At 39.6% G+C, this 17,469-nt stretch overlaps 1 protein-coding gene across 11 annotated transcripts in view; it reads left to right on the top strand.

Moving 5' to 3' along the window:
• The first annotated feature begins 2,521 nt into the window (after positions 1-2,521).
• RALGAPA1 (Ral GTPase activating protein catalytic subunit alpha 1) overlaps positions 2,522-17,469 on the top strand; it is a 133,292-nt gene continuing 118,344 nt past the window's right edge. For 10 of the 11 annotated variants that reach the window (XM_066188447.1, XM_066188446.1, XM_066188445.1 and 7 more), the window contains exons 1-6: positions 2,691-2,890; positions 13,225-13,335; positions 13,859-13,908; positions 15,290-15,347; positions 16,008-16,051; positions 16,940-17,117. In XM_066188447.1, coding sequence (XP_066044544.1) covers positions 2,785-2,890; positions 13,225-13,335; positions 13,859-13,908; positions 15,290-15,347; positions 16,008-16,051; positions 16,940-17,117 — 547 coding nt within the window. In that variant the 5' untranslated portion in view covers positions 2,691-2,784. Of the gene's footprint in view, positions 2,891-13,224; positions 13,336-13,858; positions 13,909-15,289; positions 15,348-16,007; positions 16,052-16,939; positions 17,118-17,469 lie in introns of all 11 variants that reach the window. The other variant, XM_066188435.1, reaches the window with a different exon arrangement.

The following is a 17,469-nucleotide window of genomic DNA, read 5'->3' as shown; positions in this document are numbered from 1 at the left end:
AGCCTTCTGATGACTGTTTACATATTTCTAGTGGAGTCTCTCACAAATGTAACATAAACAAGTAGATTGTTTTCATTCCAGTCTGTGATGGACTGGTGAACTGACCACTAGGGTCAGAAAGGTGTTCCTCTCATCCACCAATCCTTGACCAAACTCCAAATCCTATTTAAATCACAAATGATCATAAACTTCCTCTTTCTCTGCTCACCTCTGAACCTGAGTGAGTGTGGTTCTTTCATGTCCCTAACGGTGATACCCAAGAATTCAAAACATGATCTATCCATTTGGAATGTTGAACTGTTGAATTAGGCCACAACTGAAGGGTTAGTGCTCTCTAGAATAGATTAAAAAACACCTATATGTTTTCTGAAGTATTTGGCAACAGCTGAAATCTTAAGAAATCATAAATCCTAGATAAACTGGGAGAAGTTTTTTGATGGTATGAATGTAATCCAAGTTCCCCCTACTACTCTGAGTGTCCTGTGGGGCCCTGTAGAGATCACAGAATCACAGAATCTGCTGAGTTGGAGGGGACTGCTGGAGTGGAGTCCAACTCCTGGCCCTGCTCAGGACCATCCCCAAGAGACCCACCATGTATCTGAGATTATCCAAATGCTTTCTGAACACTGTCAGGCTTGATGACAGTTAATAGAAGGACGGAATAAAGTTCTGCAGCATTTAACTGTCTACAGTACTCCGCTAAAAGTCCAGTTAAACTTAGTTATGATAGTACTCTTGCATCTGGACAGAAATATTTTGAGTTCTTTCTTTAAAGTGGAAATGCAAAGAATTGGGCACAGTAATATCAGCCTGGAATGCAGCAGGACCTACCTTCTGCCTAACTAATCCTGCTCTTTTCTAACCTTGTCCTTCATGCATATTCAAAGGAACCGAAGTCACATGCTTCAAAGTCAAGCCTTTGCAAGATCATGGCTTTTCTTGTGCACAGAACATGCCCTTCCTGCCTGGTGTGCCTGCACAAGGAGGTTATCTGTAGAAGCCACTATTATCTTGGTTAGCACCACTCCCTCCTGTCATTTAATACTTTATTGATGTCTTACTCTATTATTTTTAATCTTGAGTTAAAGATCTAAAAATTAACAGAAAATCAAGCAAATTCTCCAAAGAAAAGATATTTCAAAGTTTTTCAATATGAAGAATTGTTTAGAATGAATGAAATTTAGGAAACAAAGCACATAAATCAATGTATCATTGTCAGATCTTAGCTAAAGTGTACCATGTTGTAGTAAACTAAATAATTGTAATATTAGCTATTACCTAACATTGTTGATCTTCAGATCTCATTTACAGAGATGGTAGAATATTAAATGCTTTGGGGCAGACCACATAGGCAGGCAGACAACACTGAGTCCCTCACTGATGGTCTGCTGACTATGTTCCCACTGCCCTTGTGCTTCTAACATTAACTGTTATCTGTCATTATTTTAAACACTTGGGTTATGTTATTTACGTGACAGGTCTGTAAATGTTGACAACTCTTGTAATTTTAAAACAAGTCTCAAATAATTAAATATTTCCAATATTAAAACTCCAGCTGTTTCAATCAGACTCTTAGCTCGCAGAAATGGATATATATCCTCAATCCAAAACAGAGCACCAGTGACTGTTTAAAAATGTCCAAGCAAAGAGATACTGGAAAGAGTCTTAAATGATACTACAGCAGATATCTTTTGGAAACTCCAAGAATTCTCTATCTCACGAATACAAACAAACTTTTAGGAAAAACTTGGGACTTTTTCAATGTTAGTAATTCAATCCTCAGCAAGAGTTGATGTGGCACCCCATCCATTTCCCTGGCTTTTGTTGTGGGCCTCGCTGTGAGGTTTTGCGTGGGACTGACACAAACATGTTCTCTTGAGCTCATTTGGCTTTGCTGTAGGAGCAGAAGGGACATGACCATCCTAACAGAGGGCAGAAGAAATGAGGATGCCTCAGACCTTCATGCCGAACCCCGACGTGCCTGATGGTTCAGTCTCGATGCCAGCACTGCAGCTGAAGGCGTAGGCAGTGAAATCAGGGAGAAGTTTGGTCAGGAGCTCGGCGTGAGGAGTTGCAGCACTTTGACGACCAATGTGGAAAGAGGAACTATGAGGCACATCGTTGCTGGTTGCACAACTGAGGCTTGAGTAAAGGTTTGGAGTCGCTGCCGTGGTGAATACGGTCCCCACCTGGATTTTATTTCCTTACTGCTCACAGGATTGCCCCCTTACACTGCAGTATCTCTATAAGCCAGAGTAGCTGTGTGATGGGATAACTTTACACTTTACTTACAAACAGCAGAAGTACAGTTTCCTACACCAGTTACTGTTGCCGAGCTGCGCAGAGGATCCTGCACCGAGCCCCTAAATGTCGGGCTGCAGCGCCCGCCCTCCATCCCCGGCCCGCACTCCGCGGGAGCGCGGGCGGCGCGGCCCCGCCCGCCGCGCCTCGGAGGTGCGCGGGGCAGCGCCGCCGTGACGTCACGACGCGGTTGCCATGGGGACGCCTGGGGTCGTACCTGACGGCTGTCGTGAAGCAGCGGGAGGAAAGCGAGGGAGGAAGAAGGGGGAGTCCAGGCCCAGCCCGGCCCCCCGGCCCGCGGGGAGTTGGCTCCGCGCCGCGCCCCTCCGCCCTCGCCGCATCGCAGTCGGAGTCAGGAGGAGGAGGAGGAGGCGGCGCTGCCGCCTCTGGCTATGTAGGGGCCCCAGCGCGGGCAGATCCGGAGGCCGCTGTCCGCCTCTGGAGCTCGGCGCCGGGGCCGGGCCCGAGGCCGGGCCCGGTGGGATGTTTTCCAAGAAGCCGCACGGGGACGTGCGGAAATCCACGCAGAAGGTGCTGGACACCCGCAAGGACCCGCTCACCCGACTCAAGCACCTCCGCGTCCTTATCGGTGAGGCGGCCGGGAGGGGGGAAGGGAGTGGGTCAGCGGGGGCCGCGGGTCCCGACGTGGGAAAGACCGAGAATCTGGAGGGGCCGGCTGGGCGCTGGGGCGAGAGGCGGACCCGGGGCCCAGCCCCGGCGAGAGAACCCACCCGGCGAGCGGGGGAAGACCCCCGCCCGGCACGGCGGGGCGAGGCTGCTGCGATGTGCCGGGGGCTGCGGGACCCCGCGGGCGCGGCGCGGGATGCTTCGCTCGGCGCTTTGGTACTGAGGCACGGACGTTTCCGTCTGAAGGTGGAATTGCTTTGGTAACTGGAAGGAGGCGAAAAGGTGGTGTTCTTCCCATGTGAATTATTCTCTAGAATACACAGACTGCTAAGTTGCTGCGCATGAATAAAAGTGGCTGGTGAGCGCAAATGGTGCCTGTAACTCCCGAATCCATTTCCCTTACCTTCTTACAGTAACAATTTATATTTGTGTACGTTTTCAAAGTAAGAGCTACACTAGTAAGTGCTCACTAGCGTAGATGTGAATGAGCTTCTATACAGCCAGATTTAAAACGCTTTTGGTTTGCCAGTTGGTAAAGGAGGACACACAAGCCCTTAAGGGCTGCCGCAGTTCCATGTGAACTGACATTTAACCTGACCAGTGAATTAGAAATTGTGATTATACGGCATAATTGCCTAATGAAAAAAAACAGTGGGAAACGAAAACAAACCTAGAGTTAGCCATTCCAAGATATCTGTTAGTTGCATGTGTTTGTAAAAATCGAAGTCATTGTCATCAAGCTGTCCTTGAAAAAGGAAGCTTGCTCTGGAGTGTCTTTTGAGCGCTTCAGTCCTGTAAATGTGAGTGTTGCTTCTGACAGTTTATCAGCGAGTGAGCAGGGCTGGGTCAAGGGCAACTGCATTCCATGTTTAGCACAGAATGCTGAATGGATTATTTTGGGTTCTGCCCACAGTCTGGTGGTATTTGTGTATCTTGTCCTCCAAAGCTGGATTCTTTCCTTTCAAAGGAAAACGGCTATTGCTCCCTTGTTTTGTATTGGTGTTTAAAGGAACAGGTGTTCCCATGTTGCACCATCTGCTGTTTCATGAGTTATTTTCTGCAACATAGTAATTATCTAGACTTGAAATGGAGAATAGTTGTGTAGCTGTGTAAGAGACTTCAGTAGTCAGATGAATCCCCTTGCCTCACTCAGAATGTACCACTCTTCCTAACTGGCTGTACTGAGCCAGCTGTGGCTTGCTCTGTGTTGGTTTTTAGCTACTTCTTGAAACTTTAAAGGAATAAACATTGTAAAGAAACTAAGTACCTCTCTGAATTCAGAGTTCCTGGCTAAAGTATGTTGAATATTTCTAGTTTTGCTTTAGTCTGCAAAACACTCTGAATGATTTTGATCTGATCTGTTACAGACTTTGTATTTATGTTGCTTGCAATTTATTTACAACATTTTTTTTTCTTCAGCTTTCTTAGTAATAGGATGACTTCTGTAAGTTGCAAGCCTTAAGCTATGTAAAGCAGACATTCTTATCTAAGGTTTCTGTTTACTGGCTGTATGACAGACTAAATTTGCTGGGGATGTTTTCATATGATGCCCCCTCCCATTGTGTATATCTCAGCTGTTGAAGCACAGCTCTCACACATCCTTTCTCCAAGTTTGAGAGAACACAGTGAGCGAGTGACTGTGTAATTAGAGAAAGGTGTAACTGTACTCTTCAGCTTTTTGTCTGTTTTGGATACATCCACAAGATTTTGTCATTAGGCAGTATTCTTAAGTGCATGAGGTTCAAAAACCAGGTCTTTTTTTAGAGCAGAAAAGTAAGGTATTTCCAGACATATTCCCACTGAAGAGCACGAGGCGTATACACTAGATTATTTGAAGCCTGTCTTCTGGTGTGATCATCTCCTTGCCTTTATCCTTTCTCTGCTGCCTCAAGTGCCTTCCAAAACATGAACTCTATGCCCTTTCTTCTGCAGTTGTTTCTTTGGCTAATCTTCAGAACCAGATTAAAAAAAAAAAAAAAAAAAAAAACAAAAAAAAAACGGTGCCCACATAAGACAGACTGCTTCCTGAGGTGGCTTCTCATACAGGCACCATCCCACAGCTGGAGCAGTGAAGTACTGCACATCATTTTGTCCTCAGTAACAATTTCTCCAGAAAAATAATTGCCATATTTCCCATGTGTTCAGGGGAGCCATGTTAGCTATTGCCAACAGACTATCTGAGGGGTTAGGGCAGGAAATCTCGGGTCAGCTCTGTTCAGCCTCTTCCTGAAGGAAAAATTATTTAGTTTATTGCTCTTAGCCTCTGCGCACTGGAGACTAAAAGACTAGCCAGAAGAGAAATTTCTGCAGTTTCACTTCTAGGAGAAGGAGGGAATTTTCTCTTGTTCTTTAATTTAAAATACTTTCAGTGCACCTGCAAGGCATATTGGACCAGAGTTTGTTTTGTTTTGTTTTGTTTTTTTCTGTACATTTTAGTCTTTGGTTCAGCAACAATAAACAGGTATGGCCTTGGTTTCATGGTTAAGACCTGAGGTGAGGAAACAGAGTATTAGTTCATTTTCCTGCTATTTTACTGAGGCATCCAAAGCAGCAGTTCTCCAGTAAGCCAAAATAATGGAATAGTCATGAATTTGGGTGAGTGCTTGTGAATTATAGACTGTTGGCTGTCTATTAGCCGAAGAAAAATCTAAAAATTTTAATTACGGTAAAAGACTGAGAGTTGCATCCTCCAAGGCAATGGTGTAAGTCAGCCACCATGTAGTCTAAAAATATTTAAATTATTATAATGCCACTTTTAGTAAGGATCCGAAGAGACTGAACATTATCAAAGCACCTAATATGAAGCTAAGTGGATGGATAGCACAAAGGCCTGTGACTTTTATTTTTAACAAACTAAGAGTAGCATATATTAGATAGAATTTTTAAATGTCTTTTACAAGATAGCTTAGAACACACAGTGATTTGAATTCTTTTAGGAGAGTATCTTGTCATTGGTGACATCTCAGGTTAAATTTAGTAAAAAATGCAAATTAGTCTGCATAAGGATATATAGAAAATTTTGTGTGTTTTGTAAAGCAGTGATGTACGATTATACCAAATACCATTGCAGCTTTAGGAGTCGTGTTGCTATAGTCAATGTAGGTATGGGAATGACTCAGATGAGGGTAAAATTTTAATGTGAAAACACACTGAGAGCTTTAGAATTCCTTTGTTTAGAGACAGAAGGTGAAAAATATGCAAACATATATGAAAAAAGACTAGGAAATAACATCTCCTAACATGATAAAATCAAGGCTTACCCAATTTGAAGTTACAATAAATGATTTTTGTCTTGGGAAACTCTTGAATGCTAGGCTAGTGATCAGTTATAGGTGTGCTGGGGGGAAAATGCATTTCTTGTGGATTGAGTTTTGTTTTTGCTTTTTTTCTGTTGTGGTTTTTTGGGTTTTTTGGTTGTTTTTTTTTTTTTTTTTTTTTTGTTTTTTTTTTTGTTTTTTTTTTTTCTGAAGCTCTTTAGTAGATAGCTTCTCTTTGCCACTTCAGTCCAGTGTCCTGTCTCTGGTTCTCTGATCTGCTTCTGATCTGCTTCTGATCTTCTCTGATCTTCTGATCAAAAGTTTGGCTCCTTTCAGTCTTTATTTTGTAATTCGGGAACCAGAGAAAATTCTGTGAAATTCAGGTGGTGACTAATTAAGAATTGATTAAATTATTTGTTAAAGTAAATACAATATATGACATATTTATGCTCGTCATGGTGTAAGGGTTTTTTTACTAGAAGTTAAAGCCTTTAGGAGACCTCTAAATTGTAAGAAATACTATTCTTGCTAAGAAATGGTCAGAAAAATTGGCAAGATTGAAGACTCATATCTTGGGACTCAGCAGTATGTGAGCAAAGCTAATCTGCTTTTTGTCATTATGCTGCTGCAGTATATTTCTTGAAACAACTGTAACTATCTGGTTTCACAGATTTTATTCTTTTGAGATGTATTCCTTTATTCCCGTAGGGACGTGTTTACCCCGCCCTGCTCCACTGGGTTTTTTCTTCTCAGTTCTGGAAAGTGCCTGAAAGTCTCATACAGTTCCCTGGTGCTGATTTGGTCAATGTGTGATTTTTTAGCCAACTGCTCTGCTGCTGTCTTGCCTTCCCGTGTGCTGGAGGTGCTGTGGCAGTTGTGTTCACTGTGTGTGGCTGCGGTAGTTGTCACACACCGTGAACCTTGAGCGGGAATGTCAAAGGGGATTCCCTCGGGGCCTGTGTGGCAGCAGCGGGGCCCTGCTGGAAGGAAAGCTGCAGTGGTGCAGGTGTGATCACTGAGGCTTCTCCAGCTGATGGAAGGGAGGCACATCGTGTACCTTACAGAGTCAGGTATTGCCTGTACAGTGATTTTCCAGAAAATCTCCCTCTCTCTCTCTATCTCTGTCTCTCTATCTCTGTCTATCTCTCTATTTAGCAGTGCCCAATCAATTAGCAGCTAACAGCAATTTTTAGGATCATTAAAGTGGAAATAATGTGGCATTATTCTTATTATATAGATGCACTGTTTCATCAGACTTCAACATCAAACTAAAACTCTATGATTTTAAAATGGTAATTTATAAAAGTTTGTGGTGGTAATCTTTCAAGCATCACATCTTGGTTTATATGTCCTTTTACTAAAAGGGTGCTTTGAGCATTCTATAAATAATTAAGACAGCTAGGTCTGTTGCCCTTCATAAGGTCATGCTTTAACAATATTGACTTTTCATTTTGATATTAAATATGTTGGTGCTACCTGTTGAATTTGAAGTTTCAGTCAGAATTTGGAAATGGTTGTATTTTTTTAAAAAAGCTAAAATCTCTAAATATTTAATGATTTTTGTGAAATCCTACTGTGTGCAGGTAAATCAAATGAATCTACTTGGTGTAAAATTTTCTTATAGGGCGGAATTCTTAAGATACTTGTTTTCTTGTTGGGTTGGATTTTTTCCCCCCCTCCTTTTCACTTTTTTTTTTCTTGAGCAAAAGTTACAGGCCTATAATCTGTTAATCCAGAGTAAAGAAAAAAGGAAATATTATTGTTTCTTGTTAATTATTTTATTTACATCTGATATCTAAAGCTATACTGCTTTTATCTCTGGAACTGTGGAGAGAATACTTGTAAAATGCAAGAAAACAGAGTATCTAAAGTATAGGGTGTTTGTTATAATCTTCTTGTGTTATTCTTGGTGCTTGGTCAGTACTGGACATCTCATGTAAAAAATCTTTGAAAGGGAAAAGTCAAATTACATGGGACAGAATGAAATGGACTGCATTGGACATCCATTCTGAGATATTGTTTAATATTAAACAATATACTTAAACAGAGATTGCATTCGTTTAAAGGGATTTTAATTTAAGAAATCTATTTCACTGGCAGTTAGCCTTAATGCTTCAGCTGGATGGCATTCATTGGTGTTGCGCATCATCAACATCAGTCATAAATGAAAAATGTTTTATCATTGTTAAAGTGACAGCAAATGAGAAGCTACAACAAAAGTAGCTGCCTGGAGTTTCAGTGGATGTACAAAGATTTATTATTTTTGGCAAGAGTTGTAGATTATTTTTTCTTTCCCAGTTAGTTTAACTGCAGAGGATGTGTCACTGCTCATATAACTCGGGGATCTGGATGTGGATTGCATGAAGTGTAAGAAATTTGGCTTCATGTTCTCTCTTGACTTAACCCTGGAGAAGTTATGTTTTGGTCAGGAGCAGAGGGGGAAGATTTACTCTGCTCTAGTATTTTGGCTAATATTACACTCGACTTGCAGAGTTCAGCAGTGGCCAGGGCTGCTGAATTGCAAGGCTGAGGGCTGGAGCCGGATCAAAGCCCCAGGGTAGACAAAAGGGAGGCTCTGACCACTTGGTTGCTAAGGAAGGGTCTGTGTGGGTTTAGCTTTGACAGTTCAGAATGAAAATAAGTACATTACTATGGAGGTGCTTGAAGTTGCTTAAATAAAAGTTTCAGATCTGGAACACGTGTGAATTGTTGTAGAAGTATTTCTTAAGAGTTTACTAGTGTAACTCTCAGAGTCTGCCAGCACCATTAGAGAATTAGCTTGGAAAGCTGGCAGCTGCTTCTGCTCACTCCTGTGAGCACAGGGCACTGGTGTTGTAGCAGTCTGTATGCACATGATGTTCATTGGTTCTGTTAACCTACTTATTCATTTGTGATTTTTTTTAATTTGTATCTAAAAGATTGTGATCAGGGGTTCAGGCTTGTCTGATGCAAAATAGAAGTCCATTAGACGATATAAGTTACATTCCTTTTTCAGTACCAAAACCTTCAGGAATATTTTCTTTGACAAAATTACCTTTAAAAAAATGTTTTTGCTAAATAGCTGTTGGTTAGATCTGAAACAGTAAGAGCTAATGTGGAACCTTTGTGTAATAGATTTGCATTTGTGGTCTGTTATCAGAGCTCTTTCACTTTGACAGTGAATGCCAGACTATACCAGAGCCAGCAGTTAGTTCCTGAGGTTTTCCACTTAACCTTTCTCGGTTACATGCTTTTCTATTCAAGACAGTCCCTATGTAACCAAATCTCTCTACTGTTTTACTGTAAAGAAACTCTTAAATTTTTCAGCATGGAGAATTAAGAATTAATAAGTTTGATTATCTGTTGAGGACATGGAAACCTTTGCTTTCTAGTGGCACCAGTTTGTTACAGGGATTGATACTGACCATGTCAATCCATAGCAGGCCTCTGCTTTACAGAAATAGATCCAGAATTCTGGCCATCTTCCAGGTCATTGTTTTCTGCAGTTGTCAGTTTGGGTTTTGGTAAGGCAAGGGAAAGTGACTTAAAAGCCAGTAAGTCCTGGAATAAGACAGGATAATGTTTTCATTATACAAAGTGCTCTGACAATTTTATGTATAAACATAGTATTACATTCTAAAACTCTTAAAATAGAACATAAAATTAACCTCAACTTAATCTGTAATGATACAGACTATTTTCTTAAATTTCTGCAACGCAGTGTGAACTGATCAAAGTTTTCTTTAGAAGAGTTAAAATATATGTCTAAAATCTGTTTTGGCAGGGTTTGTTTTGTTTTAAGGAGGAAGTTACATTTAAGCAGCATAGTGTGTAAAATTTAAATATTGTAAAGCAAGTAAGATAGTACTTTTCTGCACAGGCTGAAAATTTAAAGGTAAACAAAGCACTGGACTTAAAACAAACCCCACCAAAATGGATTTTGGCCTTTCCCCCCCCCCCCCCCCCCCCCAAGAAAAAGCACTCTTGAACATAGAGCTAGCATGGAGATCAAATTTGTACCAGTTTTTACATTACACAAAATTATTAAGGAAAAAAACCAGCAAAGATCTGTGTCTCTTGCTCTTATAAAGCATGAAGAAAATTGCATTTTCCAGACAAACAGCTTTCATAAAATCCTGAAAATCTGGATTTTGGTGTACTGAAACTATGTTTTGTACAGTAGAAACTTTAGTTTTTATGTCCCTCTGGAATACAGTAGTATCCCATTTTTCCCTTTCACGTTCTGAGGAACTTTTCCAACTACTTCATGTGGTGCCAGATCTATTTCTGAGTCCTTCCCTCCTCCCAGTGTGGACATAAAAGCAAGAACATGAGTACATTAGTTGTTGTTAGTTACATGATTGGTGGTAGAAGAATATAAAGTTCTTTTGTTTTAAATTAAAAAATAGGAATGCACTGGAAGTTGTAGAGGAAATCCTGTTTCTGTTTAAACTTGCTTTTGATTTTGCTGTCAAGTATGATCTTTGAAAGGAATCAGAGTGAAATGCATTTGCTACCAAAATTGCAGTGTCAAGGAGTTTTTTACTCTCCTCCTACTCTTGCAAGCCATAACTATATTTTGAAGATACGCTTTTAATGTTTCTTGGGTGTTAGTGGTAATAATACAGGTCTACCATGTCTCCTTCAAGCATTTTTTGAGGTGATTGACACATTGTTCTAAAATAAATACAGAACAAACAAACAAAAAATTTAAAAAGGGGCAAACTTCTGAAATTCCACCTCATCCTCCACCCGAAGGCAGAATGTCTTACCACAGTACCAGTTGTACATATGCAATTATGTGGTGACCGTCACTGCTCAGCTGGTTATGTAGACAAGCCTCCAGTTTGTTGCCTGAAGAATTTAGGAATAGCGTCTCCCAAAGTTACTGACTGTTGTATTAAGATTGAGTGTTTAAAAGAATACATTTTGTTCAGGCATTTGGGTTTTTTTTCTGTTGGTCAGCTTCAGAGTTGACCCATGTCTGAGGAAAAAATGAGGGCCTATTTCAGGAAACAGAACATTTAACATGCCAGCAAAAATGCAGCATTCCTGTGTTTTGATTGGAAGAGATCCTGTTTAACTGCTTCCTATTCCTTTATTATTTGGAACTATTATTTTCTGCACCTTTGCATTGAGTGAACCATTCCACTGCTTTCTAAATGCAATGCCTATACAGTCCTATAAACATATGGACTACAAGATAATCTTCTGTCACCCTTCTTTCTCCTGAAAGTCGAAATCCTTGCTTTCTTTTTTTTTCTTTAATCCTTCCATCTCAAACTCCTGGTTTTTCTTCCAGTATTTTCTTGTGCCTAGCCTAGGACTCACTTAGGGCTCTGCCTGTGAGTGGAAGTGGTTGTAGTGGTTGTGCTTGTGCTCTAGTCATAGCTCCATTTCGTGTGGATTTTCCTGATCATCTGAAAATTGTCATTCGGCTTGTTTGAAGTGGATCTGGTTTTTGTTATCCTTAACGTTTGCATGTCTAAACTGTAGCAGTTCAGCTGCTGATCTGTAGGTGGTGTGGCAGTTTCTGCTGGCCCGGGCGTTTGGTAAGCCTGTAGATGGTCAGGCACATGCTTGGGTGCTCTCGACCACTGTTTCTTCCAGCTGAGCTGCCTTGTTTAAGAGTTGATCTTGGCTGCTGGTGTAGCACTATCTGCTCCAAGAGCACCCTGGCTCTACTACACTCATTATGCGAGATGTTGGTAGAACGCTGTGATGCAGCAAAAAATTAAATCTGTGTTGGAAATTTTTATAGCAAAATTTGTGTTAAAATTGAGTTAATAGTCCTCTAGAGCTATATAAAAAAGCATAACTGAAAATACGCCATGCCTTTGGCCATCCTTTCTGTTCATTGTTCCTGACATTATACTCTACCGTTTGTATATCCAGTCATGTGAGATGATAAAGATTGATGTCATTTTAAAAAGGGCTAAAAACTCTGTGGTCCAATACACAATTAGAAGGAACTTTTTAGAAGATATCTCTACAGGGAAAGAGTCTGTTTCAGTGTATACAGCTGGTGAAAGGGTAAAAAGGTTTTGTTTGCCTCACCTTTCTTCATGTTTTGCTTTTGTTTGTTTCACATCAGCATTCTGAAAGAGGAGCCATTTAAAATGCTGTCTTCCTGTTCCTCTGTGCTTCCATGGTATTGTTTTGTCCACCTAGTTTCTCAAGTCTTAAGTAGTTGAATAACAGGACAGGGAGTGTCTAGACAGTGTGTACTAAGGCTTGATTGTTTAAAATGATCACTTTAAAATTAATCTAGATAAATTACTGTGTATTTCTTTATTGGGAATTTTCAGAAAACCATCTAGTGAGTTGGGAATAGAGTCTGAAAACCTTCCTGGGGTACACAAGAAAGCACATTCTCCTATACTTAGAGTGATGTTTCCACCTCAGGGTATCCTTGAGTTCCCATCTTCTGGTTTCCCTAGACCGCACAATCCGAGGAGTGTGAGGGACTGAGCCAGACTAGGACGTAAAGTGTGTCTTGGAACTTGGAGGGAATAAGGAGACAACAATGGGAATCTTGTGCTCCTGTTGTGTCCTTCGAGCTTGTTTATCTACAGAGCAGATGTGTTCATCACTTAACGTCCTTCTTCCACTTTCTTCAGTAAGCTTAGTTGTGCTTAGTAATTACAATTGGAGATTGTGATGGTCTTTCTGTTGCAGAGTTTGGGCAGTGTCACTGGCTTTATTTCTATTAAATTAACAGTTGAAACCGGATTCATCTGTGCAGTAATAGTCCTGATGGAATTAGGGTTCATGACTGGCATTTGTTGGCATTACTGTCGTGCAAACAGTGGGTGTGCAAGAAGATGCTGCTTCCTGTTTTAAAATTCACTTGGTACTTATGGCATGCCATACTGAATTTCATCAGCCTCAGTGTAAAGAATGAAAACTTCAATAGTTTCTCTAATTATTTACTTAGTTATTTAAAAACCAAGAATTTTTCTTGTAAATATCTTCAGTTCTTACTGCTGGATAATGATATGTAGTGGTTGACTCTGAATATTTGAAAGAAATATAAACAATGCTCTGTTCTGTTTTTCAGATAATGGAGAATCAATTGATCTCAAACAGTTTTTCGACCTACATTTTTCACATATATATTATGTGTTCTTTGAAAACTTTGTGACTATTGAAGTGGGGCTTAAACAAAAAGGTAAGTATTGCAGATAGAACTCTTTTTGTCTTGATGCTTGTGTCTTTGTTATGAAGGAAAGCAGGGTGCTGTAAATAAAGCTTTCTGTGGTCACAAATGACAATATTAGTTGTGCAGAAATATGTCTAAGAACTAACTTTGGAATTAAAGGCAGAGCAATGAGGTATGCATGCAGTGGAGGTGAGCAAAAAGTGTTTATTCTACAGTGACTGTGTTTGCCCTTTTGCAAAGTGTGGATTCTTTAGGTGTTATACTTTGTGTTTTGCAGAATTATTCCTTAACAAGATACTGTGTAACTTAATCTCTCCCAGTTGTAGATTCCATAATAGGAAGTTATGCAAGTTGTAGCTGTTACAGACTGTATTTGTGGAGTATAATTTTTATTTGCAGAAGCAGTGCAAAGTTATGGTTGTATAAATGCAGGTTTTCATTTTACGCATGTAAGGATCTTTGCTTTGATAATGAAAGTGCATCTTCTATTTATATTTAACTATTTAACTGTTTTCACTATTTTTGCAACTAGGTCACAAGTCGCAGAGAGAAGAATTAGATTCTATTCTTTTTATTTTTGAGGTAAGATATTTTGAATATTTTTTCTTTAAGTCCTATTATTTTACAGTCATCAGTAAATACACTTTGCATTTAACTGCATTCCTTTCTACTTTCGCATAGAGCTAAATTCATGTGCTTTGTGTGAAAAATAAAAATTTGACTTGTGGTTTGCAAGATGCCTAAACTGGAAAAAGATGTTTCTGTGTCTCTGATTACTCTTTGGTGGTGGTATTTCCCCATAATGTGTTAAACACATTGAAATTCATAGAAAGGTGATCTCTGTTTAGTCATGATACTTTTGACCTTCTAACTGCATATTATCTCTGATTTTTCTCATAGTAGATTGCTGCTGCAGGATTTTTTAATAGATCCTTTTTGAAAAATATTCCTTATTTGAAAATTGCATTTCATGGTATTCTTTCTAAAAGCATATCTTGACTTAGTTAAGATGAATTAGACACTAATGAAATAATTTAATAAAATCAGAACATTTCTTAGCAGACACTATAGTTTAAAAATAGCTTAGAATGTCAAGTTTTCATCTTTCCATTTTGTTGGAGGCTTCTAATTATAGAATAAGGATTGTGTTTCTTAAAAATATGCAAGACTAAAAGCTGATTGATGCTTATCACATGGCTGAATACAAATTCAGTTATTATTTATTTATTAGTGAGGTGTGTTGGTGAATGTGAAAGAGAGCTTGTTCATTTGTTCACTGGTTCCTCCATAAAGGATTATTAGGTGATCTGTGCTTTGGAAGCAGTTGCACGTTGTGCTGGAGGGCCACAGCCAGGAGAAATCAGGTTATTTACAAATGCCTCTAGTGTAAATGTTGCAAGTCTTATGTGATAGATTTTTAATTGCTAACTGTGCTCTGTTTCTTGTTTCTGGAGATGATCATTCTATTTGTAGAGGTCTTGTCTTCACTGTTTTGCTGCAGCCCATTACCCCTCTGTTGAGAAGGCTGAAGCAAGTGTTTGCTTGTGCACAGAGGCAAGTTCACACCTGAACATCCTAGCTGAAGCCATTAGAAAGGTGGACTAACTTAATGCAATCTGTTGTGAACCAGAGCAACTGAGACAGACACTCATCCCATTCCATTCCATTCCCTGTGCTGTAAGCAGCAGTGTCTGTCAGAGAGGTAGTGGAGCCAGATGACCTAAAGTAACATCTGAAGTCTCCAGTGTAGGATTTAAAGACAGTCTGTCAGAACCTTTGGGCTTGCTTCTTAGCTTTTGGAATGGGGTGATCTTGAAAGGACAATAATGCTTCCAAGGAAAGCATTGTGGAAATTTTCTAAGTTGATGCTTCTGCTTCTGATCTATGGCCTTTGTGAAAGGACTGTTTGGTCTTTGAAGAGCAATATCTGCAACATACACCCTTGGGTTCTGTTTCTTTATAGAAAATTTTACAACTCCTTCCTGAAAGGATTCATCAGAGGTGGCAATTTCATAGTATTGGTAAGTTGATTTTTTTTCCCTCTCCCTTTCCCTCTCTCTTTCATTTTACTTTTTATTAGTAGTTACCAGTTAGTGGCTACTGTGCCACTTGTTTCCTTAAACTGTAAGTGACTTAACAGAGGTTGTGGTCTGGAGAATTTTGTAAGTTAGGTGAAGGAAAATAAGAAAGAAAATAAACAGACAAAACCCCCCACCAATGTAATGAATACTCTTCTGTATAGATTTAAATCTGGGAATATAGAAATAGGAGTGGCTGAGAAAGAACAAGGACAGGTGAAAAGTTTGAAATTTTAATTACTTTTTTTTCCTTATTTTCTTTATATTGGTAATACATTTCAAGATGACATGAGGTACTTGTAAATAGGGAATGCTGATTTTATGCACTGTGATGACTTGAGAATGATTTACTTTTAATGTAAACATCTTGAAAGTCTTTGGGGAAAATATTCTATGAGGAGGCTGTGGAAGGTGATATTTGATTTTTTTTTCCTTCTGGCATTGAGTCAGTTGCTTGAAGGTATCAAGGTCACCAAGATTAAATTAGAGATTGCCAAGGACTTGTTTAAAAGTGGTTATCAAGTCTGACCGAGAACTCTGACATTTTACTTAATATAGAAAGAACAAAAGCAAACTTTTTTTTTTTCTCTTTTTTTTTTTTAGGGTTGATTTTAAAGAAGCTTCTTCACACTGGAAATTCATTAAAGGTATTGCAAAAAGTTGCATGCATTTTTGTCTACAATGCTTAAAAGTAAAAATAAGAACATAAGGGCAATTTTTTACAGTAAAAACCCAGGAATAAGAACCAGGTCATGACTTGTGTGTCATGAAAGAGTGACTCCAAATCATCAGCTTTATCTCAGTAAAACTACTCACAGTAGTAATGTGTTTATATAGTGTAGACGGTGGTTTAAAGAATTTTGCATTAACAAAGCAGTAAGCATTAGCTGTTCATTGTTAGGGCAAGGAGGCTGATTTTGGAGCTTGGGCTACCTTGGAAGTGGAGGATTATCTATACCAGGGAGACCTGCTGGTGGGTGGAGTAATTTGAATGGTTGGGGCAAAACAGCTGCACCATTCCTCTGTAAACCACCTGCAGTCTTCTCTGGTGCTGAAACTCTCCAGTATGAGAGCCAGGAAGGGAGTGCTCTAGGACTCTATTACCTCTTTTGAAGGACAAATGGAAGAAGGTAGAATTGGTCCTTCTGATACAGAAAGCTCCCTCACTCTGTTGTTATAATTAATGAACATATTTAGAAATTTTATGTCAGTCTTTGTATTTTCTAAAAAATACATCTGGCATCTTGCAGTGCTGTAGTCAAGCAAGTGATTAGACATGTTGGTTTTCTTCCTCTTCTTTCAGAGAAACCCCTGTGAGAAATTCTTTGAGGCAAACAGCAGTGAGAGTGCCAGGCTTGCCCTTGCGTTTCATCAAGAACAGCAGATGTGTTACTTTGGCCCTGCTGCTTGCTGGGGGTCATACTGTCTGTCCTCATGTTTTTATCATTCCCTTTCTCCTTCACCCTCCAGGACAAATGGAAATGCTTTTGTTTGTTCTAGCACAAGATAACTTACTCCATTTTTTTTCCTTTAAGATACGTCGAGAGGGTGTGCGTCTCTTTCTTTTGTGGCTGCAAGCACTTCAAAATAACTGTAGTAAAGAACAATTATGGATGTTTTCTTGCTTGATTCCTGGATTTTCATCACCACAGTCTGAATATGGCCCCCGAACATTAGATAATCTCATTAACCCTCCCCTTAATGTCCAAGAAAGTAAGTAATGTGGTAATATTAATAAGTTCTCAACATAATACAAATCTTGTCACAGACAAGGCAAGTTGAAGTAACTGACATACACATGTACCAAGGGAGATAATGGAGCTGTGATGAGTTTCTTAGCAGTTTGTCAGTTCTTCTTTCTGTAGCAATTTCTGTCTTTCTTGTTTTTCAGAATGAGTTGTTTTTTGTGGTTGTTGGGGTTTTTCCCCCAAGTAGGTTATTGTAGCTTAGCACATAGTGCTGCAAATAAACTGACCAATTGTGTGTAATTCTTAAGAATTGCAAGAGGATCCTGCATCTACTGCAAACTTGCACAGGTGAATTCTGCTTGTGTCAAACACTTGCA

The sequence above is a fragment of the Chamaea fasciata genome, unplaced genomic scaffold (assembly GCF_029207755.1).
Source record: "Chamaea fasciata isolate MVZ Bird 193981 ecotype frontalis unplaced genomic scaffold, bChaFas1.0.hap1 SCAF_7, whole genome shotgun sequence".
Lineage (NCBI taxonomy): Eukaryota > Metazoa > Chordata > Aves > Passeriformes > Sylviidae > Chamaea > Chamaea fasciata.
Note: the sequence above shows the minus strand (reverse complement) of the source record. Positions and strands in the feature narration are given on the sequence as shown.